The 26,533-nt window shown below is 36.4% G+C and overlaps 1 protein-coding gene across 3 annotated transcripts in view; it reads left to right on the top strand.

Annotated features, from left to right (window-relative positions):
• The first annotated feature begins 4,924 nt into the window (after positions 1-4,924).
• Positions 4,925-26,533, top strand: part of LOC149235830 (GATA transcription factor 26-like) — a 187,720-nt gene continuing 166,111 nt past the window's right edge. Inside the window, exon 1 of one of the 3 annotated variants that reach the window (XM_089372203.1) lies at positions 4,925-6,161. Coding sequence is in view for 1 of the 3 variants with exons in the window: in XM_089372204.1 (XP_089228330.1) it covers positions 6,122-6,161 (40 nt within the window). In the remaining 2 variants the exon portion in view is untranslated. Of the gene's footprint in view, positions 6,162-7,879; positions 7,899-26,533 lie in introns of those variants that run through there. The other 2 variants (XM_089372204.1, XM_089372205.1) reach the window with 2 other exon arrangements.

Genomic DNA, 26,533 nt, shown 5'->3' with positions numbered 1-26,533 from the left:
AAACGAAAGAATGGAGGGAGTTATTAGATTCGAGGAATGGACGAAGGGAGCGGGACGAGGTTGAAGGGAGAGAGGGATAAAATCATTTAAATTTATAAGAAAGGAAAAAACATTTTTTTAATCATTTATTTAAATTATGACTTATTATAAATTAATTTAAAGATTAAATTAAAACATATTATATATAACCTAGCAAGATGTCAATAATATCAATAATATCATTCTCTTTTAAGTATTTAAAATTTGGAAACTTTTCCCAAACATTCTAACCTTAAAAGAGTTATCTTAATTTGTTAAAACATCTCTTTAAGATATTGAGGTTATCTTAATTTGTTTAAACATAATATGGAAAGCTCTAAATTACATAGTAAAATTAGATCTAATAATTAAAATTCCAACCAACTCATCTTTTTATTATAGATGATTTAAATAATTTTTTTTTTCAAAATTTCTAAAACTATACATATAATTTATGATTTTTTTGAAAAATATTTTTCTATTTTTTTTAAGTAAAGGCACTTTCTATTATAATAAAGTTATAAAAATTATATTTATCAAAGCATTAGAGCTCAACAGTGATTTACCATGAACCAGAGTCTCACAGTAGGAAAACAAAAGATGAATGCATATAGAGCAAAGATCAACAATGCAAAAACATAGAACAAGACATGTAGCAATGCTGCCTTGAAAGACCACCAACACCAGTTAACACTCAGGGGGTCCTCCTAGACCACGAGACATAGTTTGTAGTAGTTTGAGTCGTTTGGCAGAGGGAGCCCTAAGAAGGTTCGTTGGTTGGAAGAGGTTGGAAACTCGAAGTGTCATTAAAGAGAACCATCGACATGGCCACCTCGACCATTGACTTGGCTGTTAACACTGCCACCTTTTGCCACAAGAGGGACCTGAACCAACAAAGCTAGGTTTTAACTCACCACGTGCTTGGCAACATTGTGGTGAGGGGCTACGGGGCTTGACCTGGGCAATGGTTACGTGCACTTGAGAAAGTGAGGAGTCATCCATTGTATCTGTCGAGGGCGATTCAGAGCCCTGAAGCTCCATACCCAAAAGTCAGGCAATTCGACGATATTCAAAATTTGCATGGTGTAAGTGGCATTCCTGGTCTAATACATTTCCTTCCAACATCATGTTGGTTTCTTCTTGGTCTTGATAGAGGCGCCTCAGGATGTTGCATAGGCCCAAAGATAGTCATTAGAGACCTGAAGCTCGCATGCTTCAACATGTACCACCATTATTCTAAAGTGGTGTGGAATTTCACAATCAAAATGTTCATCCTCGTGCCCATGTCAGGGGGGAGGGGAGGTCGACCTCGCCCACGACCTCGTCTGCTGGGGCATCCTCGTTCTCAGACCATAACTGCAGAGAAACCAAATATGAAGGTGTGAAGCAGAGCTGTGTAACCACCTTCGTGCTACCGGAGGAATTGACCTTCGTGCTATAGGAGGAATTGATGACCATTACAAAAACTCCCAACAATTTAATGAAGAGCGAAGGATTTAGGACTCCAAGTCGTGTAGTCATGCGCTTAATGCACTTTAAATGCTAGAGGGGGTTGGACTTGACCCCCCCCTCCTTTCTCCATTCTCGAGGCATGGTGGGAAGCGGGCTTGATGTGCCGCCAAATTCCCACCTAAGGTGTACTTGTTGGCTTCATTAAGTGGAATTGAAAGTTGAAGAGATTGCCATGTGGATCCAAGAAAAAATAATTTTCTAGTTCATTTTATGTGTGGTTATATATATATATATATATATCAATATTAAATTATATTTTATTTTATGTTTGGTTTTGTTATTTTTTAACATTTTAACTTTGTATATATAAAATAAAGTTTGATGCATTTTTATTTATGTCTTAGGATTAAAAAGTTCAATATGTGATAAATTAATTCTTTTCTAATTGTAAGAACAAAAGCAATAATTTTTATTTAAAATTTAATAAGATTTATTTTAAATTTTATAGAATTCCAATATTTAATGTTAATTGTGTATTTAATCGTAATACATATATATAGATGCTGAATTTAGTTTTACATTTAAAACAATTATTTATCAATTCAAATTACAATTTTAACAAAAAAAAATAAAATGTCAAATTAAATTTTAAAGATATTGAATCAAAAAATTTAAAAATATTATTTTAAAGTTAATTTATTACATATAGATGCTGAATTTAGTTTTACATTTAAAACAATTATTTATCAATTCAAATTACAATTTTAACTAAAAAAAAATGTCAAATAAATTTTAAAATATCGAATCAAAAAATTTTAAAATATTGAATCAAAAAATTTAAAAATATTATTTTAAAGTTAATTTATTAAGCGGGCTAAATTGTGGCTCAAGGAAATATGTAGAGCTTTTATACTTGAAAATGCTTCTTATATTTGCTCTTTGAAAGAGGGTGCCAAAGGTTAAGTTTTCAGTGATTCTGGTGTGGTGGTTTAATGAATCTTCTGTATGTCACATGCACACACTCAAAACCATCATTGAAGTTTTATTGATTAAAATATTTTTTGACCACATCTCATGTCAACATATTTATAGGAATAGAAACTCAATATCTGATGCACTTTCCAAAGACGACATGCACCAAGCCTGAGGCACATGGTAGATTTCACACCAGGTTGATGGAGAACATTATGAGTATTTCCACAGACCCTTCATAGAGGGTTTCCAGGTGGAAGCAACACAAGATTAATTTTCATTTCACAACTACACATATGCGTATCTGTTCCAACTTTTGATATTTTGCACCCGCTGTTATGATTTACAGATGAACACATTTTGCACTCAATTTTTTATATCTATTTCATGGTGATGTTATAATGCCATAATCCTTTAGAGTTTTTTCAGAGATGAACTGTTTCTATGGATCAACCTTTATAATATGCTTTTCTGGCATCTACAACATGTAATTTTCATTTTTTTTAATGAAAACTATTATTTTTCTTCGGGAAACAAGTTAATTTATTATAATCTTAAAATCTTTATATACAATCATGTTTATTCCAATAAAAGTATGATCCTAAAAAAGTAAAGTTGCAACTATATATATGCACAATTTAACTAATAGTTGAAATGATTTTCTTGCTCAATACAATTTCGAGCAAGATTGTGATTTCATGTTGTTTAAAATGCACTTTTGAATGGATGAATGCATTCAACACCCTAAAAAACCCCAAATACTCCAACTTTGTAGGTTTAATAACCTAAACTTATGATTGTGATTTCATGTTGTTTAAAATGCACTTTTGAATGGATGAATAGATTCAACACCCTAAAAAAACCCCAAACATTATGGTTGTGATGTCATGTTGTTTAAAATGCACTTTTGAATGGATGAATGGATTCAACACCCTAAAAAAATCTCAAACGCTCCAACTTTGCAGGTTAAATAACTTAAACTTATGATTATTAAAAAATGCCTTGAATTTTGGTCAAAATCAACTAAGAAAAATGCCCAAAAAGAGTCATTTTGTCTATATATATATATATATATATAATTTATTAAATATATCATATATAATTTATTAATAATTATTTTATTAAATATAAATATATTTAAAGTAAGATTTAAATTTGTATCATATATAATTTATTAATAATTATTTTATTAATTATAAATATAAATATTTTATTAAATATAAATATATTTCAAAGTAAGATTTAAATGTGTATAGAAATGACAAATTTTCTCACATTCATTAAATATTTTTAATTTTTTTTTATAAAGGATTTTTTTTAATAATATTAAATGATATTTTGTTTACATGAATGGTCAAAACATCTCTCTATATCTATTGAATTTGATGTCAAGATATGATTCTTCATAACCACACTTGATGGTTCTAAGCTTGTCAACAAAATTTTTCTCTTATGTGATTTTCACAGAATTTTTTAGCATGTAAGTTTGAATCATCTAATATAATTAATAATTATACGATTAAATTAAATAAATAAAATTATAATAAAATTTAAAGACAAGTAAAACTACTCTAAATCGATTCCAAACACCAAAACTCCAACCAAATAATATAATAAATAAGATTACAATACAATTTAAAACCAAATAATAAATAAAATTAGGGAAATTTGAAAATTTTTAATACCATGTTAAAAAAAATCCCAATTAATTTGTTGAAAACTTAACTTAGGGTGAAAAAAAATACTAATCATTCCTCCCACTATTTAAACAAATCCAATTACCATTATAATTATAATTATATAAAAATAATAAAAAATAATATATTAAACCTAAACAGTAATAAAATATAATATATTAAACATCTCCATAATAAACAGTAATAAAATATAATATTTAAACATCTCCATAATAGTTCTTGCGTCTTTAAAATATTCTCCCCTAAATTAAGAGGTTTTCCACTATACCAACTAGTAAGGTCATTTATCGATATATTTAGTAAGGGAAAAAAGGTAGAGGAGCAAGCCAACGAATCCAATCGAAGAATTAGTCGGCCCACCAAATATATAGATAAAACAGAGCATTGACCAAGACAATTAGAAATTAATCTAAACCCCAAATTAAAAGAATTAGTCGGCCCACCAAATATATAGATAAAACAGAGCATTGACCAAGACAATTAGAAATTAATCTAAACCCCAAATTAATATTAAAATAAGGGAAAATGAAAGGTAGAAAAACATTTTTTACCGTTTTAACCAATGGCGAAGGGGTGAGAGTCTCTGGTCGCGGGAAAAACAAGGTAATTCAAAAAATTACCTTGGTCAAATTTTGAATTAAAAAAAACGGAAAACCCCACTTTAGAAAAATCCCTCATTTTCAATTCTGAAATTCCCGACAGCTAAAACACAAAAATCAGTAAAATAGATAAAACAAAAATAAAAAAATGTTGTGGTAAAACCCTAAGGCCTGAAGGAAAAAAAAAACTACGTTATCTCCGCGTCTAGAGGTTTTATTGAATGAATGCAGTCACACTCACAACACTTTGGACCCGGAAATGTTTGCGTAAATCCCGGACAGGCGCCTCTCATAATATTTCCGCAGCTTCCCCAGCTCACGAGCTTTCATTCGGCTTTTGAATTGTGATTTTTCATGGACTGTGCTATTTTATATGATTTTTTGAAGCCATCTGTTCTGTGTGGAGTAGTGGACTCTGGTTTTCTTTCTACAAAGGGTTTGCCGTGGCCATGTAACCTACCAGCAAATACAATCCATTAGTGTTATTTTTGGTAACTTCGTGAATGAATTGGCAAACATTTTGACCTCAGAAAACCCTCGAGTCCGTACTCTTTCATATCGACGTTTTACTGATATTTTTTTTTCTTTTATATTGTTATAAATAATTCAAATACTTGTTTCTGCTATCCAAGCATTTACTGGTTTCTTGTTTTTTCATCTCTGTTCTTGTTCGTACGCTTTTTTTTTTTTTTTTGGTTCAATTTTTTTATTCTCTCCATTTATTGTGGGGTTTTGTTTCTTAATTTGTCTCTTCCAAATTCATCGTAATAATAGATTGTGTGCCCTGATAGTTATACGTTTTGTCACTCAAGAAGCCTGTCTCAAGTGTAACCCATTTCAGAGTCTGGATTACCCATGCAAGCATATAGTGCTAAAAGTGAACCCTTAGCATTTTCCCCGTTGTTAGGTTTTTATTGTTGCTCCAATAGTGGCTTTATTCTCGTTCCATTTTGACTAATGTTTCTGTACATATAGGCAGTTTATAGAACTTCTCTGGCTTATTTTCTATCGGATTAGAGCCACGTGCATTGAGGACAGTAGTTTGCTTTTTTCTTTTGAGGACGGTAGTTTGTGTTTTTCTTTTCCTTTCCAATGAATGAGTTCTGCACTAGAAAATAATTTTGCAGTGCATAGGTTCTTTTTGCAATTTCTCGATCTGGTCCATGTATTGTTGCTCAAACGTATGTTGACACAGTGAGGAATTGGTACTCTTGTCACTAGTTTGTTTCGTTTCCTGGTCCCATCCCATCCAGTGCTTGATTTGAAATTTTGAACAAACCAACAGTGTTTATAGGGATATTTTGTTATTTGCATATTACGTATATACTGGGGCAGACTGAGACATTCTCGAAGGGATCTCCAGGAAGTTTGAAGGAAGTATACATGGGCAAGCAGGGCCCTTGCTGCCATTGTGGGATATCTAGTGAGTTTTCATCCTTTATCTCCTGGGTGGGTTTTTAATTTGTACATCCATTCATTTCAGGGGACTTGGATGTTATTATTGGATGCAAGGAGATGGGTAGCATATGTTGTTGAAAGTTTTGCATGAAGTGAAACAAATAGAAATCTGAAATATAAGAAGTGTGGTGGACAAAGTTGAATCGAGGTAATGAAGCCTTGAGGCAATTAATAGCTTTTGCCCATTCTCAAAGTTGCTTAATTTTATGCATACGGGCATCTTTTGTGTGTATTGGATAATGGCAGTGATAATAATAATCATGTTGCCTGAGTCTTGACACATGCCCATTGATATCATTATTGCCAAATTAAATTGTTTAAAACCAAACACTGAAAAGGAGGTAAGGTTGTATAAAATATAAATGCAAAAGGTTCAGAGATCACATATGGCATATGGTCAATTTAGATTGCAGATCAAAACGCGTTGCCACCTAACCTTGCATTCTCTCACTTCGGCCCATAGCTGGTGTTACATTGGCTCTGTGGGTTTTAGCCTTCTTGGACAGACTAATCAATGCCCGAATAATAAACGAAGTATTCAATATTATAGTACACAATTTGGACAGGGTTTAAGTTCCCATACATTTAAAATGTCCTTGTGCAGTAAGAGGTAACATAATCTACATTATCCACCAGAATCTTGAAGCCTGCATTTGGCGAATGAAACAGCTGATTGTAAAGGCTAAGTTTCCATACAGGTACTAATCTCGTATTGCAGTGGGAGGTCAAATTGTTTGCATTTGTCCACCCTAAACTCTACAGGTTGACAAGTTACAGCATCAACTACAATACTTTTAAGATAATTATCTTCATGATTATAATCCTTCAATGCCCCTCTTGATATCCATGATACTCTTTGTTGGTCAATGAGCATTTAAGAGTTAAAATGCATGTAACTAGCCATAATCCAGCTCGCTAGTAGTTGATAATAACATGGCCAATTTACTATTTAGGCTTGCTCATTAGTTTCATAATAACATGATTTTCTCTTGATAATAACATGGCCAATTTACTATTTAGGCTTGCTCATTAGTTTCATAATAACATGATTTTCTCTTTAAGTTTTCCTGTAGGGGGAATTTCAAACAATGCTCATCAAAATAGCCTAACTGATGACTTAAAACTCCAAATAACTGTATAGTTATTACAAATCAAATACTCTCATGGCTTGCCAGTCTTCAATTAAATTAATGACATCATTTCTTACTATTCTTTTGTGTAGCTCCCCTGCATTTGTGCTTTTCCCCACTCTGGCTTCTCTAGGAGAATTGTATGATAGAAATCTTAGAAGTTAAGAAATGTTTGGTTACATGCGTAGCTATAACCTGTACTGCTACAAAGCACTCAATCGTGTGATCTTAAAACCAATAAATATCTATTAGATTTTTATGCATTGAAAACAACTAATACCACACTAAGGGGCTAGGCTGAAACAAGCCTGGCAAGATGGATCGGACGAGATTTCTGATGGTAACTAAGTAGAAACAGGAGATCCCAGTTCCTCGGGAGAGCATTGCATTGGATGCCCGAGGACCTATTTCTTTGAGTCGTCTAGATATAAGCAGAATATGCTGGAGTGGATTGATGCAGCAAATATAAATTTTCCAGGAGCATTTTCACAAAAGATAGGTATACGAAGAGAGAAGATTTTGACAGAGAATTGGGCACAGCTGAAAGATGCAATGACGATGTGATACCAGGGGTATTCCCCCCGCTCTTCTGGATTTTACATTTATTTAGAAGCAATTGCATTGAGATTTCCTGCCAGGATGTGTCTTTTTGCAATTTTTTTCTTCTTACTTTATCCTGTCATAATGTCTCAGAAAAAGAGAGATTCTCCTTTTATGTACTTTAGGTAACCATTTTAACCTTGTTTATTTCAATCAAATTTGAACATAAATATATGCACATATTTTACTTTTTACAAGCTGTATGAATTGGAATATTAACATTTAATCCACGCAAATCCCTTTCTTCATTCTTCCCGTGCTGGCAGCCCTTTTTAGGAAACTTTCAATATGGTTTGGAGATGTTAAAATGACCTTATAACTATATGATCAGCATAAAGCAAAAGTTTAGGCTTTAACACATAGAAAAACTGCAGTTTGTCTTAGTATTTTTATAAGATAATCTTGTTAAAACTGTTTAATGAAATGAGCGAGAGTAGGAGCTCCACTAAAGAGATGTTGGAAGGCACTGATGGCATGTTCGCTTGGTGCTAAATTATGACATTTAATATGTCGTAAAGCTGATCTTTTTTACACCATTGATCATCTCTTGATTATTTATATATCCTTGACATGATCTCATGGCTTCTTGAATGAAATTTTTAACAGTCTTTTGACTTTCTGAACTATGGTGTGAAAGAAATTATCTGTTGTTGCTTTTCAATGACTATAACTTTGGTTTTTGAGTCCTTGATTATCTCTCTGCAGTTTGGAAGGTGTGTTCTTCCATGTAGCCATTTGTGCAACATCTATTGCTTGTAGCTGGTATATTGTCTATGTTGACCTTCAAGTTTTGAATTCAGGTTAATGCTTAACTTGAGATTTCCTTGTTTGGTCAGCCAGATGTTCATACATACATTTTCTGGTTTCTCTAGTTCTTATCTATTACACTTTATCGAGTGCAGTTAGAGGAATGAAATGATTTAGTGCTAAGTGACCTCTTCCATAGCAAGCCTTGTCTCGTTGAAGATTATTTTTGCCTATGCAAGGCTTTTGTTTCTTGAATTTGTAAATCTTTTATTTTTGTGCTCATGTACCATTCTATGGTATGGTGGTTTGCTAGGATTGGCTAGCTCAATTGATTATTTTATGTATTTTTGAACATTTGTTGTAATGTCAAATCTTGTTAATCCTCTTAGTTCATAGCTACAATCGAAGCTTTCTTTTACTCTTGTGTTCCATTTTTTGGCTATTTAATATATTATTATTCTATTTGTTTTTTCTATTAGTATTATCATTTCTATTAATAGATTAAATATGCACAGAACTAACAGAACATCTAATTTCATTTATGTGAAATTAGCAACACGGTCCTTCAATATGTTTTTTTCCTTTTTCTCTTTGCAAATAAGATTGGGACTTCCTTTATGTTACAGGTGGGGAAAGATACTTTTGGTGGCTAAGGATATGTACATTAAGGGCAAAGGGTTTTGGGTGAGGCGTTTCAACTTGAAACCTTGCTTTGATTTGACAAGCTCCATGTTTGTGCTTTTATAGAACAAAATTAAAAATTGTTTGCATTCTAAGTAACCAAACACATCCATATAGGGGCTGTGTCTTGTATTTTGCATTTCAGACACCAATACATGCGGAAATGTGTTTGACACATGTTTGCCACATGTCCTATTGTGAATCGGACACCTACCAAACACATGTCAGATACTTGCCCTCAACATGTATCGGAATTTGGACATATGTCCCCCATGTAAGCAACATTAAATCATGTTTTAGCCTTCTTTTTTTGTCAGTTCACTCAACAAGTTGGAGCTGTGAGGCAATTTGGAGTGCAATTTAGGGTTATTGTGCAATGCTAGAAGGGATTACAAGTGTCGAGCAAGCGGATATATCCACCAATCTTTAAGTTTATTTCCTACAACAGTCCACTGTCTTCCTCATTTCATAGAGATTATGTCTTAATCATCAAGGGCAACTGGTAAAAGTCAAAGGAAAGGGAGAATTTTTGGGGAAAGGCAAATAAACCTTCTTCAAAAAGGGTCAAGGATACAATTCTAGTTGATGGTTGGTGGGAGAGGTTAGATCTTACCATTAAGATCATGCAGCCTATCATCTACGGTTCTAGCATCTAGTATCTATCCTATTTTGTATTTGCCATTGACACTCCCATAGTAGTAGTGACTCAGTACCTATGTAATACATTTTGATTTTGAAGATTTAATGAGAAAATTGTAGTTTATGTTCTAATTTCACTTGTGTTTGTCATATTATCATCATTGATGTAGTACTAGTTGTATGCCTGAAGTTGTATCATCATCGTGTAAAATTGTAAATGTTTTATTTTCTAAATTCTAAAGATACTTGAATCTTTGTCTATATTTACTTTTGTGTGTGTGTCTAATAATTCACTAATTTGTTCTCTCTCTCTTTCTTTATATATATATATAGTGTGTGTGTGTGTGTGTGTGTGTGTGTCCTATGTTAGACAGTCATATTTCTGTGTCCTCCATGTTTTGTGTCATTGTGTTAGGCATGCTATTTTTAGAAATATCAAGGGGGGGGGTGAATTAATATTTCTTGCCCAATCAAATTTTATTTAGTTTATGCTTTCATTTCAAATTTATCTGATCCATAATTTCATTAGCATCACAATGTGATATAGATCTGAGCATGTTTAGTAAACCATGAGCAACATTAAACATAAGAACATGTAAATTATAATAATGCAACACATCGTCACATAGGGACATTGAATTTTTAGGTGGAAATCCAATTTGGAGAAAACCACCGCTGCTATTGTCTTCTGTTTTTTTTATTATTATAAGGAAAATATTTCATTACATCTTGCATTGGTGTAGACTCTTACCAGTGTGCAGACTCTTACCTGCTGGAGGCTACCACCTCCACAAAGTTCTCCAACTATCACTGAAAAGAAGCTACTACTCCCTGATCAAGTTTACCGGTTACTACCAGAAGGAACCCCCTACTCCTTCATTGAAGGCTCCAACCCTCAGTACTGATGTGGACCACGTTTCAAAATATTTCACACTAGATCTACTTGACTCAACCACAAATCTTGCAGGTCACATTTCATCCAATTTTAAAACTAGACCTACATCAACCATTATGCTCAATCATTGAGTAATTGAATACCATGATACCAATTTGAAACAAATCATTGATCAAACAAATATACTCAATAGCCTAGGTTCATCAATTCAAATACCAAGCCAAATATTAGGGCTCACTGTCAAATACCAAGCCAAATCCTTTTTTAGCAACACTGTCAAATATCAAGCCAAATCCTTTTTCTCAACAATAATGACAAATACCAAGCCAATACTCATATATCATCATAAACATTTCTTGTATATTTCATCAATGCCAACACCCTCCTTGCAACCACTTTCCAACAAACATGTTACAATTATGTCAACAACATCCCTAATGCAATAACCAACAGATATTTCAATACTGATGATAAATTTTAATCTCATCAATAGGTATCCATATAGACGAGCAACAATATCACATAAGCAACATAAGTCTCTGTCTTGCATACAAACTTTGTCAAAATCATTGATCCCTGCAATCCTTTGTCATAGATTTCTGAATACACATTAAGACACTCATTCAAGGCAATCTCATCATAACAATATCCACTTTCTACTGCATACATGTGATCTCCATGTTCACAACAAAATCAATTATCCTACCATTAGGATCTCAACACAATACATTATGTAACATAAGTCATCTCTGAATGCAAACTATCATACTAATCTTTGTGCACAATGATAATACTCCGTTAACTAGGCAAAACACTGATCTCAATTCACCAAGCATCATTTAAGTCACTGTAATCAAGCAAACAAGTATAGATCCACCATGTAGGTCACTGTCACTGCAACAAAACAATTCATTACACTCTCGACGTATAGATCTTTGCCCTAGCAAATCAAACAATTATAGAACAAGTAGTAGTAGCTATAGATTTATGCAACACCCTCATAACAGTGTCAACATAACCTTTGCATACACTGTTAAAGCAACACAGTGATTTCTGCATATAGATTTCAACACTCAACCTCTGTCAAAACTAGGAGCATACATGAATCCATATCTCAAGTGTGACAACAATAAATTAAGCACAGTGTCAACATAAGTCTCTGTCAAACTAAGTAGCTCAATCAATCACAAAGCCAGTGATAACTACATTAGCTTCAATCCTTCATATCGCAGCGCACTAGACTAATCTCAGAATCATATGAAAGTGATATGAGGCTCACATCATTAATTAGATTTTTGGGATTTGCAACACATGGGTTAGTCTCTACAAAATCCCTCCATCCATTATGTTCTAGCATCAGATAACAAGTATTAGCGAGCTAAGTTACTCAAACCATCTCAGGCAAACAAATCTCTGCATTCAACAACGCTGCAAATAATGAGTCAGGAGACATAGGTCTTGCAATTAACAAGTGAGAAGATACATGCTCTGTTTCATACAATCTCTCTGCACATATGTTTCAGATCTTTGCATTCTCATAATCAGATCTGCAGAAAAAAACATGTTAAGGCTTTCAAACTTTTACCAAAACATTAGATCTTCAAGTGACAAACCAAGCAATGAAGATATATAATAGATCTCCTTCAATCTCTCATTGAGGGATAGATCTGAGCCTCCTCCTTGTGCCTTGGTGCACACCTGTTCGAGACAAATCACAAGCAACTCAAGGAATGCACACTCACTTGATCCATCTCCTTGTCTTTTTATAGCCTGTTTGTCTTGCCAATACCACAGGCAAATCCAATGGTTTTGTTGATAGGAAACTTTGACGGGATCAAATAGAAGTTACTTGACCTTCCACACACAAATACATTAAGCAAATCCATGGTTTAGTCAAAGATTTTTATTTTTCTACTCTTACAGGCAGTAATGCACCTCTCCCCTTCGGGAAGTGAGTTAGTAACGTTGGGCTTAGACATGAAACCCGCATTAGCCTAGGCAATAACGCTCCTTCTGCGAAGAAAACCTGTGTTACCCTGTTATCAAGCCCCAAAACACAATTGAACTTTGGTCAAAGCTCCTCCAACTTCTGGGATGCCTTCTCCGGCTCCTATAGGACCTGTCCAAGCTTTGACAAATCCTAATAACATCACCTTAACCTCAATAATCATCAAAATTCTTCCTCAATCAGTCACCTGTGTCTCTTTAGTTGTCTTGCCTAGAATTTCACTTACAAGCATCAACAAACCTTGTCCATCTTCTTGTAGCTTTTCCACACCCTGTGCAACCTTTTACAACTCCCATGCAATCATCAAGACAAATGCAAATCTTTTGCAATCATTAAGAATCATCATCCGTCCATGACCTAGCTAGGCGCATCAGTTCTGCATGCTTACCAACAATGTCATAGTATGACAAGGTCATGATGACATGGTGTGACAAGAGTGTCGTAGTGTGACAATATTATGATGACATAATGTGACAAGAGCACAATCCTATGTTGACATCCAGGCATCCAAGCATCCAGGTTGACATCAAGGCCAACACATTAGCCATAATGCCAACAACTATTTGACCTCTGGCCTTGAAAATGAAAGTAGAAGCCATGAAAAAGAGATATATCATGGGTTGGTCCATGGTCCTTAACCTTTGGCATATAAAAATGTCAAAAAATAATAGTTTGCAAGGAACTTTGTTGGTAGCCACTAAAAATCAATTGAAAAACATAGAAATATTGGTGTATAAGGGAGATATGACTCGGGGCTATTTGGCATTGTTGTCTAGTGAGATGGGGTGTAGTGGATCTTACTCCAATGGTTTCTTGTTGCCCTTTTCTTTTGCACCCACATTTGAAACCATGTTGAAGCCCCAAATGGTTTGTATGGTAGTCTTTGTCGTTCAATTGTTGTAACTCCATACTTCCTTGCAATGTTGTGTTATCTCCTTTATCCATAGTATCCATATGATAGGGATAACTTCCTTCATATGGCAATACAAATCCACTGTGAGGGAGTATTTGGTAATCCTACTCTTTGAGAAACCTGTATTAGGGACAATGATGGCTAACTTCTCATCAATTTTGGAGCTTTCAGTAGCTCCTCTCTTTTAGTTGACTTTTCCCTTGATCTTGTGAAGTTGTTGGATTGTGGGAGTTTTGTGCTTATCATTGAAGCCTATCCCTTTTGATAGGATTGATAGTCAATGCAAAAGAGTGTTTTTCATGAGGAAAGAAACCAACAATTTAGGTTAAACATGATGCTTGAAATAAGTATTTTGCTTGGAAGAGAGAATCACAAAACAAAAAACTCCTTTTAGAGAAACAATTTGACAAAAAACTCCTTTTAGAGAAACAATTTGAATGATCAAAGGAAAAGATTGACCATTGACAAATGACAAGGTGAGAGCAAATGAAGAAATTGCCACTCTCTTTGCTATTAATGAATATGTGCAATGAGGTTTTTGCAAAAGTTATGAAAAAACCTTTCATTCTAGAACTATAAGGAACTCTGCACAATTGGTATATCTATAATTGTTGGCAAAGTCTTGGTTGCCATGCATGCTTTGTGCATATAAGTCTCTTAATTGGTTTATTTGTGGTTTTTTAATGGACAAATTCTTGGGAACACAAAACAATTATTTGCCCTAGTTGGAAACTTTGCCATTTATTTGAATTGTTTTAGGTGTTGATATGTTTGACATGAATTAACAAGGTGTGGCACTTGCATGTAATTGGATGGTTAGATCATTTTTTGGAGACAATGTATGCATTATGCTCATAAAAGTTCAATGAAAATGAGCATTTCTTAGAGTTGAAAGATGGAAGTGACTTTCCTGAATTTTGCTACATTTATGTTGTAAATGTTCATGGGGGAGCCTATAGCTCCATCAACCTCCATGAAAGCATTAATATTGAGCCCAATGATGTCTTTTGAAGAATGGTTTAGGCTAAGAAGGTTGGGCTAGATTATAATGAGGGGAGATCATGTGCTCCTTTTTGAACATCTAAAATTGCTAGATCCCTAATGGAAGGGATGAGTTGTCTCGATAAATCAATTGTTGGAGCTAGCGTATCTAGGTGACATCATGATAATGGTCTTAAGGCCATTGAGAAGGAGGGCATTGTGTGGTTGGTCTATTGTCATTGGTGCCTGTGACTAGAGTATCTATTATGTGGTTGATGCTTTCACTAGTTGAAGTACATTAAAAAAGGATATAATCAATCTAATGGATTTGGATCTAGAGGAGTCTCATAAGGCTTGTCATTTGAACGTAAATGCCTCTTAAAGATAGAGGGTTAAACATCTTTAGTTGGGGTTTTGGAAAAAGATAGCAAGGGTCACTTTCAAATCTATGTGAAGATGATGGAATCCCCCTTGGATCTCATAACAAACAAGACAATTGAAAATGAAATCTCGTCAATCGGACAACCTCTACCTCTTGAAGAGAACATAGCTAATAGATCCCATCCATTTGTGAGATATTGTGATAAGTCTTTAGTAGCAACTTATGAGACTTGAGAGGACTTATAATAAGACCAAGGAACTAGTTTTATTTAGATGGTTTGAACTTTGGACTAACAACAAGACCATCAACCATTTGTAAGATATGCTCAAAGTAGAAGGCCATCTTAGGGCTAAAATGTTAGGAAGTAGACTTAAGTAACACAAACAAATTATTGATAGATCTCATCCCTAATTACCATATTAATCTCCCTTCTAGGTGGAGAAGGTCATAAGGAAAAAGGAGCATATATAAGGTGTGATATAGTCAATGAAGATGTCGATAGTTTTAGGAAAAACAAAAATGTTGAAAATCTCACACCATCTCTACACTTAGAGACCTACAAAAATGTTGAAAATCTCACACCATCTCTACACTTAGAGACCTGGGAAGTGGTCTCATTGAGGAATGAAAATCCAAATATGGGTGCATTTCCTAGCATGAGGTTGAGTCACCCAAAGACCAAAGTCTATTAAGAAAACAAATAATCATGGAGATGCTCTAGAGACAAGGGCTATTTTTCAAACTTATCTTGGACAATGTTTTGTGGAACTTTATGTTTTCGATGGATCATAATGATTTGGATTCTCTTGACTAGCACTTGATCAACATCCCTAAGCTATGATCACAAACATTAGAGATGTGGAGATCAACATGCTTAGTAATTATGTCAAATAATGCATCATTAAAGGCATATCCTAAAAGTATATCTAAAAGTGCCAACGCTTTAGCATAGATAAAGATGCATAACCTGTTGGGAGTCACGATCAACATGGTCACGCTTGACCTTCTCAGCTCTCAGTCACAATGCTCACACCACTTCAATGACCTCCTTCCGTTCTCTAAATGAGACAACTACATCACACTCAACACCCTGACATTTCTTTCGGTCAATTACACATGGTTTGAGGAGAGATCTCATTAACTATTACACAACTTTAGTTACTCTTACACGGCTTGAGGATGTATTGCTTACCATGGCTCAGGGTCACATGTACTAAGGCGCTAATGAGCAAGTACTCTGCTATCCTCTGATACGTAAAAACACGATTTTGAGGTAGCAGTCATGTGATATAGAGAGCTGAAGTTAAGGGTGTGACACAAATAAAATTTGGTGTTTTGGGCGCCAAAATTTGGTTAAGTGACGAAGGTTGTTATGGTTGCAATGGTCGAGTCTAATTGATATTGTCAAGATAGAATTTTACTAGGGGTAAAACCAGAGTTTGATGCCCATTGTATTGGTGTACAAGTTGCTAGAAATGGTGAGACGATTGTTTGAAATGGTTTGCTGTCGGTTTAAAGATCGGAGTCCGAGAAAGCGCCAAAATGAGCTCAGAGAGATTAACAAAAGAACTGTAGTAGTGAATCTAGTGCAGTGAATGAAAGCTAAATGAAGTTGGTAAGCAGTACATCCTTGAGTTGTGTAAGAGTAACTAAAGCTGTGTAATAGTTAATGAGATCTCTCCTCAAGCCATGTGTAATTGACTAAAGAAAATGCTTTTGTGTTGAGTGTGATGTGGTTGTCTCATTTACAGAAAGGAAGGAGGCCAATGAAGTGGTGTGAGCACTGTGACCGAGAGTCGAGAAGGTCAAGCGTCTGAGAAGCTCAAGCGTTTGAGAAGGGTAAGCGCCTGAGAAGGTTGAGAGTTGAAAACGTCGAGAGTCAAGAGAGCTTGATGAGTGATAAAAAAGATGGAGTTGTGAAGAAGAACATAGAGAAGACTGATATGAAGTGATGAGAAGTTGCTACTGATTGAAGGAAAAGCAAATCTGAGTGCTGTGATAAGATTGGAGTATTAAAAGAGCTACAAAGCAGAGACAGAGGCTGAGGATGATGAGCTATATTATATGATATTAGGCTGAGTGAGAGTTGAAGTAAAGAAAACAACATATTCAATATAATAGAGCACCTGTGGATCTGAGTTTGATAATGGATGAAAAAGGGATCTACATGGTCCAGCAGGTTGGTGCTTGCACATTAGGGAGTCAGTGCTTCCTTCAAGTGGGTGCTTGAGAAATAACTTGGGGGTCTGTGCCTCTTGCAAGTAGTGGCTTGCAAATTAGGGAGTTGGTGCTTCATGTTGGTTGGTGCTTGTGAAATTTCTGGCTACCTAGAAGGTGCAATTAACCCAATTAATTATTTCCTGTTACTTATTCACGACAAATTAATTCTTTTGCTAGAAGTAATGAATAACAACATCAAAAACACCATTCACAAAATAAAATTACAGGAAATATACAAGAAACCAATCACACAATTTACACCAGTATTTTTGGACAAAATGTCCCTGGAAAAAACCTAATGTGGGGCAAACCAATTTTCAAATATGAGCACTTTTTATTAATATCTTCAACAAAAAATGCTATTGAGAAATTACAATTGCTTGCCTGACATTGGAAAAGCTCTGACAATATTTTATCTTCACGTCTGAACAAATCGAATTGGGAAACTTCACTGTCTTCCTTTGCAGATCAACTCTTCCCTTTCGTGCAATTCACACTCCCTTCTTCCAATCGCAGTGGTTAACTGGGAACTTGCACTGCCCTTTCCAACAATTCGCACTGCGTTTGGGAAATCCTTCTAGCAAGTTATACTGCCTTTAGCAACTCACATAGGCCACTTACACTACTTCCAACAATTTGCACTGGCAATTGAAAACTCAATCTCGACCTCTAGCAACTCACACTAGTAAAATGGCAAACTCGCACTGCCAAAATCAACCTCTTTGTGCAGAAATAATTTGGCCCTAATAAACTCCCTCCGGAACTTAGAAATTGGAAATCTATCTGATGAAAATTAATCCCGAAAATATCTCTCCTCAATCACTGTTGTTGGAACCCTTTGGTGTCTTCTGTAAATCACCCACTCAAAGTGTCTATATCTCCAATGTTGCTCATCGATTTGCCTTTATAATCTCTTATTCACAAATGAATGGCCACAATTAGAAGTTCACTTGATCCAATCGATAACTAAGTTCAACTTAGAAACTTTCTACGAGCTTCTAGAGGTAAATTGATGTTATCCCAACTAATGTCAATTAATTATTCACTTTCCCTAAATTAGACTTAGGAAATAATTAAAAAATCACTAATTGACATAATTATCATATTTCCTGTAGGAAAAATTACATAGGCTTGGAGATAATTAAATCCTCTGTGTTCCTAGCCTCAATGACACCTCTCAAGACTAGAACACTTCTCTTAGCGAGGAAGGTGTTCTCCACAACATGCAACTTATCCCTAAAGAAGACAAATTTTCCTTTACCCAAGGCCTTTCTCAGAATGTCTGCAACCAACTGATCTGTGTGAACATACTGTAATTGAATTGATCCACGTTGTACATAGTCTCTGATGAAATGGTATTTGATGTCAATGTGCTTCAAGTTATCATGAAACACTGGATTCTTAGATAGCTTGATGCAACTCTGATTATCATAGTGGATACTGGTCAACTCCATCCTTTGACCAAATTGTGCCACTACCAACTTTTCCAGCCATATGTAGCCATGTATTCTGCCTTTGCAAAATTTAATGCAACTGACTTCTGCTTCTTGTTGTACCAAGAGACATCCTTTGATCCCATGCTGAAGCAATACCCTGGAGTGCTTTTCCTGTCCACTGCATTACCTGTGCAGTCTGCATTAGTGTATCCCATCAACCTAACACCATCACCCTGAGTATGCCTCAACCCATACTCCGTCGTACCTCGTAGATATCGCAACACATGCTTTGTTGCTGTTCAATGCACCCTTTTTGGTTCCACCATGAATTGACTGAGAGTGTTGACCGCAAAGAAAATGTTTGGCCTTGTGTTGACTAGATACATGAGAGAGCCAATAAGTTGTCTATACAAGGTGGTGTCCATTGCCTCCTGTTTAGATGCATCATTCTTCTTCCAATTGGTTATCATAGGTGTAGACATGGATCTACAGTCCAACATCCTGAATTTCTTCAGGATCTCCATAGTATGTCTCCCTTGACCAAGGGAGATCTCCTCATTTGCCTGCCACACTTCGAGTCCTAGAAATTAATGCATCAACCCCATATCCTTCATCTTGAACTCTGGTACTAAGTCCCTCTTGCAATCCTCTATGAGCCCTAGTGACCTAGTAAAAAATAAACTATCCACATGTAACACGAGCATGAGTGGCGCACCTACAACCATAAGATAGTAGAGGTTCGAATCTACCTCACTCTTCACAAAGCCTATTTCCTGCAAGTAGCTGTCAATTCGACCATACCACACCTTGAGAGCTTGCTTGAGTCTGTATAGTGCTCTCTTCAACCTGCATACATGGGTCTACCTCCCATGTGTCTCAAAACCCTTTGGCTGTTCAATGTACAACTCCTCCTCTATAACTCTATTCAGGAACGCCATCTTGACATCCATCTAATGGATTTGCCATCCCATCTGTGTTGCAAGTGAGATCACAACCCTAATTGACGTATACTTGGCCATTAGAGCAAATGTATCTTCATAATCTATTCCCTCCTTTTGAGAGAACCCTTTGGCCACAAACCTTGCCGTGAACTTTTCTACAATGCCATCTGCAGCATGCTTTAAATTGTAGATCCAACGAGAACTAACCACTGCCATATCTGTTGGTCTAGGCACCACCTCCCAAACATCGTTCTGCGTGATGGAGTTGTACTTCTCCACCATTACATCCTGCCACACTTGGTGTTGTGGAGCCTCCTGGTAGCTGGAAGGCTCATTGTCAATAAGCTCACTCATCAACACCTTGTACCTTAAATATCTCTCTGGCGGTCTCTTGTCCTTGGTGCTTGATCTAGGAGCTCCCAAAAACTCCTGCGTGTCTCTCAACGTCTGAAGCACCTCTCGATTCCTTCTCCCACTTGTGGTGGGTGGAGCTTCAAGCTCCTCATCCTATTGCTGCTGCTCCACATGCTATGAACTCTCCTCTGCACCTATACTTGTTCCTATACTAGTAACTGTGCTAGTACTAGCGCCATGAGCTTGACATCCTTGTTCATCCCTTGGAGCTTTTGCTGACTGACTCTAATTAATTGTTGGTAACTCCCGAGATCTCCTGAAGGCTTTCTCCTCTTGGAACTTTACATATCGTCTCACGATGATCTTCATGCTACCTGGAATGGAGATCCTGTATGCCTTAGAGGTTTCACTGTACCCCACGAAATACCCCTTCTTTGCAGTCAAATATAGCTTGGTGCGCTTCTCATTCGGAATGTGACAATATGCAATGTTGCCAAAAAATGTTTAACTTTTGGCTTCTTTCTTGTAAATGCCTCCTCGGATGTCAGCTTTCCCAACACCTTGAGCGGAACCTTATTCTGAATGTACGCTGCTGTGCTACATGCCTCTGCCTAGAGATATCTAGGCGTGTCTTGATCATATAGCATGGCCTTGGCTGCTCCAAATATTGTCATGTTCTTTCTTTCTGCAACCCCTTTCTTGAGTGGGTTGTGCCAGAGCTGTCCATTCCCTCTTGATTCCTTCCTTAACGCATAAATCCTTGAAGGCTTTCTCGATTTACTTGCCTCCATTATATGTTTGAAGAGCCTTTATCTTCTTTCCTGTTGAGTTCTCCACAAGAGCCTTAAACTCTTGGAAGTGACTGAAGACTTCATCCCTCGTCTTCAAGAAGTAAATTTAGGTCTTCCAGGAGAAGTCATCAATAAAGGTCACAAAGTACTCATAATCCTTGAGAGACTTAGTGGACAACCACAAATATGAGAATGTATCAAATCTAGCACATCGTTGGCTCTACTGTCACGCTTTGGAAATGCTACCTTTGCAAACTTCCCAAGTACACACCCTTTGCACATGTCATCATGTTCCGTGCTTACTTTCGGAACACCTGTTACGGTCTCTTTGAGCAGCTGAAGTGCTCCATGATGGATATGGTCCATCCTCCTATGCCATAATTCTACCATATCTCTGTTACTACTGCTGCTAACTAGTTCCTTTGGAGCATCCAATTGCAACTTGTTGCTTCTCACCCCAATTTCCTTTACTGACTTGCAATCTTAGTGTTTGATATACACTTTCTGTCTTTTGAAGTACACATTATACCCCTTATCCTGAGGAGCAAAAACTGAAATCAGGTTCATTCCTAAACCCAACACATGTAACATATTTGTTACATAAGTATTGTTGCTTGAATCCCTCTGAAATGTAACTGTCCCTCTCCCAACTAGAGTACACTTGGACTAATTTCCCATTTGAATCTGAAAGCATGTCTCCTTTGCTTTGTAATACTCCCTAATCCTTGTCATATGACTTGATGACCCACTGCCAATATATTAGACTCCTGTGGTGGTCGAGCTTGGTAAACAAGCTGTGAGAGTGAACTCATCTTCAAGTTTTGAAGATAACTCGTCAATATTCGCTGAAGCTGTTGTCTACTGCTTCTTCTTGCCACCCTACTTCTTGCTCGGACATTGATTGACATAGTGTCCATGCTGACTGCTTCCAAAACACTTGACTTTACTTAAGTCCTTTTTCTTCTCACCCTTGGAATTAAGCCCTTTGCTTGAGCCCTTCTTGGCTTTGCCTTTTCTCGCAAGAGCAACATTTTTGTCATCCTCACGCTTTTGGCTTTTATTGCTGCTACCACTAACAAGGCTCAACCTAAGCTCTTCCTGAGTGAAATCACTCCACAAACAATCCTAGTCAAGTAGGTCTTGTCGTCCATTGATCACTTGGACAAACACGTCCCACTGCTTTGAGAACCCATTTAGAGTAGTTCTCATGAGCTCATCATCATCTATCTTCTCTTCGACAACTGCTAACTCATCCTTGACAAGTTTGATCCTGGTGAGGTAACTGATTACGCCTTCTCCCTTGTTTTGTCTGGTGTTTCTTAGCTTCTCTTTGAGGATCAACTTCCTGTTTATAGTAGCATTCTGGAACAACTTCAGGATGGCATCCCACATCTTCTTAGATGTATCCAATTTTGCAATATGGGGAACGATGTGATCTTTAACCTCATCTTGGATAATACGCCTAGCCTTGGCATCCTCCTTGCAGTAGGTCGCAAACTACCTTGGATATGTTGGTATGGCAACAACTATCGTAGCATACTCCTTCAGTCCATGCTCCTCCAACAATAATAAAAAATGGATTTCCAGATGCTGAAGTTCAATGCACGATCAAGTCTGTCCTAATCCCTCAAACTAGCTGAAGCCATTTCTGAAACCCTCAAACAATAAACCCCAATAAATCTGAATAGATCTGAAGAGATCTATCTGTGTGAAAACCTTTGATTTCTCCTTTGAAATCCTCATGCTCAGATCACTAATAAGAACGCTTCATTAACTCTGTTACCATGTGAAATATCTGGCTACCCAGAAGGTGCTATTGACCTAGTTGATTATTTCCTATTACTTATTCACGTCAAATTAATTCTTTTGCTAGAAGTAATGAATAACAACATGAAAAACACCATTAACAAAATAAAATTATAGGAAATATACGAGAAACCAATCACACAATTCACACCAGAATTTTTGGGCAAAACATCCCTGGAAAAACTCCAGTTCAGGGAAAATCAACTTGCAGATATGAGGGCTTTTTATTAATATCTTCAACAAAAACTGCTATTGAGAAATTATAATTGCTTGCCTTACATTGGCAAGGCTCCAACAATATATTATTTTCACTTCTTAACAAATCAAACTGGAAAATTTCACTGTCTCCCTTTGTAGATCAACTCGACCCTCTCCGACAATTCACACTCCCTTCTTGCAATGGCACTGGCTAATTGGGAACTCGCACTGCCCTTCCCTCCAATTCGCACTACATCTAGGAAATCGGTCTAGCAAGTTACGCTGCCTCCAACAACTCACACAGGCCACTCACACTACCTTTAACAATTCACAGTGGCAACTGACAACTCGATCTGGACCTTTGGCAACTCGCACTGGTAAAGTGGCAAACTCGCATTGCCAAACTTGACCTCCTTTTGCAGAAATAATTCGGCCTTGATAGGCTCGCTTTGGAACTTAAAAACTGGAAATCTATTTGTTGAAGAATAATTCCGGAACTATATCTCCTCAATCACTACTACTTAAACCCTTTGGGGTCTTCTGAAAATCACCCACTTGATGTGTCTATATCTCCAATGTTGCCCATCGATCCGGCTTTATAATCTCTCATTCACAAATGAATGGCCATGATTAGAAGTTCACTTGATCCAATCGATGGCTAAGATCAACTTAGAAACTTTCTACAAGCTTCTAGAGGTAAATCGATCTTATCCCAACTAATGTAAATTAATTATTCACTTTCCCTAAGTTAGAATTAAGAAATAATTAAAAACTCACTAATTGACATAATTAAGATATTTCTCTTGGGAAAAATTACATGGTCTTGGAGATAATTAAATCCTCTGTGTTCCTAACCTCAATGATACCTCTCAAGACTATAACACCCGTCCGAGCTACAAACTCTAATAGTGCCAGCAAAAACAAGTAGGGGTTGGTGCTCCTTCAAGTTGGTGTTTGTGAATTAGGGAATGGTTGCTTCCTTCTGGTTGGTGCCTTAAAACATAATGTAACAATAAGTTGGGGCTTGCATTTAATAAAGAACAAAACAAGAATGGTGGTCTTCTCCCTTTATGGGTTTCCACATACATCTGGTGTGTCTATGTGTTGCATGTGTATGATGTTTATGATGCGACTGTGTGATTTATGATTTTTTCTATGTTGCTGCTTACATGTTTGATTGAGAAGTAAAGTGAAAGTATATATTAACAATAAGTGTAAAAATTGGCCTTAATACTAATTCACCCCCTCCTTAATATTAACCTGGTTTCCAACAATTGGTATAAAAGTGAGGTTCCTTCAGGAACAACTTAACCGCTACAAGGTAGATCCAAGGAATTGTGGCCAATAAAAGGAAGAATATGAAGAAGGCATCTGAGAAGAAGATAAATAATCTCAAAGTCTGTGATTGTTGAAACAATGTACTGGATGTGGTAGAAGTGCCAATGAAAACAATATTTTCCTAGTCATGTATGGAGAAGAGCAATCAAAAGCAACACAATTTACTCCAGAAAGTAGATCACAAGAGACCATGGATAACCGAGATTGGCTTACACCAAATGTAGTACCATTTTTGAATTGATTAGGTTATTTAACCTGGAAGGTAAGAATGAAAGTCTATTTAATGGCCTTTGATTTAAATGTATGGTTATCTGTAGAGCATGGAGTAAAAAATGAATATGATATAGAAGCAAAGAAGATTATCTTGAAAGGATTATCAAATTCAGTCTCTAATAAAGTGAGACATTGTGAAACTGCGAAAGAAATGCTAGATAAGCTACATGGCATATTTGAAGGAGAAAATCAATAGGTACTCCTTTGTCATAAATTCTCAAGATGTTGATTATTTAGAGGACGAAGCTGGAGGTAATAAAAGTACTAATGAGGAGCTATCTAAAAGTAAATTGCTATTCTGCTGCAAATGTAAAAGATTAAGTCATCTTACTCTTAATTGTTCAAATGCAACGTCAGAAAATAGTTGCCATAAAGGAGTACTAGAAGTTGAGAGAACACCCCATAAGGAAAATAAGAAAAGATCTCATGACTATTCATTCGAAGAAGATAGTGAGTGCACATCTAGTAGTGAAAAATAAGGAATACTTCTTATGTCTATGGAAGAGAGTTTAGAGTCAAAAAGTGCAATAGATCGTAGATGTGAAATTGTTAGTTCCTCTGATGACTTGGATGAAGAAGCCGGTGTTGTTTTTCCACGATACTGTAGAATCTTACAATCACTGACACTACCAATCCAAGTATCACAACAAACTACTTTGCACAGTGGAACAATAAATAGCAGTAAATCGACATGTGCACAAATATAGACAACTTTTTACAAGTTTTAACTGCCCAATTTTGTTATATTAATAAAGTGTAATACAATTGTCTAGGGCTCTCGTACCAGGGATAATGGCCCTCATAAATCCACTGATACAAGACTACGACTGAGACTTGGTGTCATCAACAATGACAACCAAACTGCCCGAACAAGATACACTGACCATCTAGTTGATGTAGCGCGCTCTCTCATCTCCTCTCGGTTGTCTTGGAACACACTTGCTCGGTCCTTTGGCTCTTGATCTGCAACAACACAACTCTGCCTCTATCAATGAACCAACTCCATAAGGTCATTGAACACGACTTCAACTGCTCTCTAGCTGATCGCTAGCCCCTCAACGCATCAACACATCAAGACTCCTGTTGAGTTGTTCACAACTTCGTTTGTGAACAACTCTCAACTGCCCACTGCTACTTCTCAACTTCTTTGGGATTTCTTCCCCAGCTAGCTGCTCCTTAGTCCTTCAAGGACCAACTCGTAGGGACTTTCTTCCCACTAGTGCCTTACTGTGCTGCTCGATGAAGACACTCCTTAGGGGACAGAGGGCTGCCACCTATCACTATCAAAAGTCCTTCTTCAACAGTGAACTTGGGTTGATGTGATTTGCTTCCTTGACCTCCTTTTTTCGTCCTTCAAGAATCAGTTCTGAGCTCACTTACTTGTGCCTCTCCTAGTAGACCATTTTTCCTTCAATGACCTGCACTTAGGGCTTGGAGCAAGCCACTACAATCCTCCCAAACAACTGTTCTTTTGGTTGCTCCACCAATTATCCTACACTAGGACAACATCCTCTAGCACTGACATTAACTCAGGAAGATGACCAAACCTGTCCAACAACCTCCTGCTGCTCTTCTTGATCTTGTGCAACTGATGATGATGAATTTGCTTGTCTACCCGAGGCATGCGAAATCTTTCTTGAGAGAGATCTGCACTTGTTGGATGACCAAATGAGGTCTACACTCTATTTATATGTTCTTGTGTGGTGTGACTCTAAGCCCTTGAGGGCACTCCTTCAACTAGGTCGACTTGTTATCTTTATTAGATAACCACACTTAACATATAAAAAAATTATCTTGCTTTGTAGACCTCCTTTTTCTGTGCTCTTTGTGGCCCCTAGTTCCTTTTAGGGTCCGCTTTCATCTCCATAAATCAAATCACGAAAACTCTTCTCGATGTTAGTTTTTGTACCATCGGATGGTGTTCTAGTCTCGAACTATGTGGAGATGCTAAAACACTTGAGATCTCCAAAACCCAAAAATCGTTTTTGGAAATTCCACCTAGAG

This window comes from Pinus tabuliformis, chromosome 8 (assembly GCF_031772625.1).
Source record: "Pinus tabuliformis cultivar Carrire ecotype Pingquan chromosome 8, CPIR1, whole genome shotgun sequence".
Lineage (NCBI taxonomy): Eukaryota > Viridiplantae > Streptophyta > Pinopsida > Pinales > Pinaceae > Pinus > Pinus tabuliformis.
The sequence above is the reverse complement of the archived record's forward strand: the minus strand, read 5'-3'. Positions and strand labels throughout refer to the sequence as shown.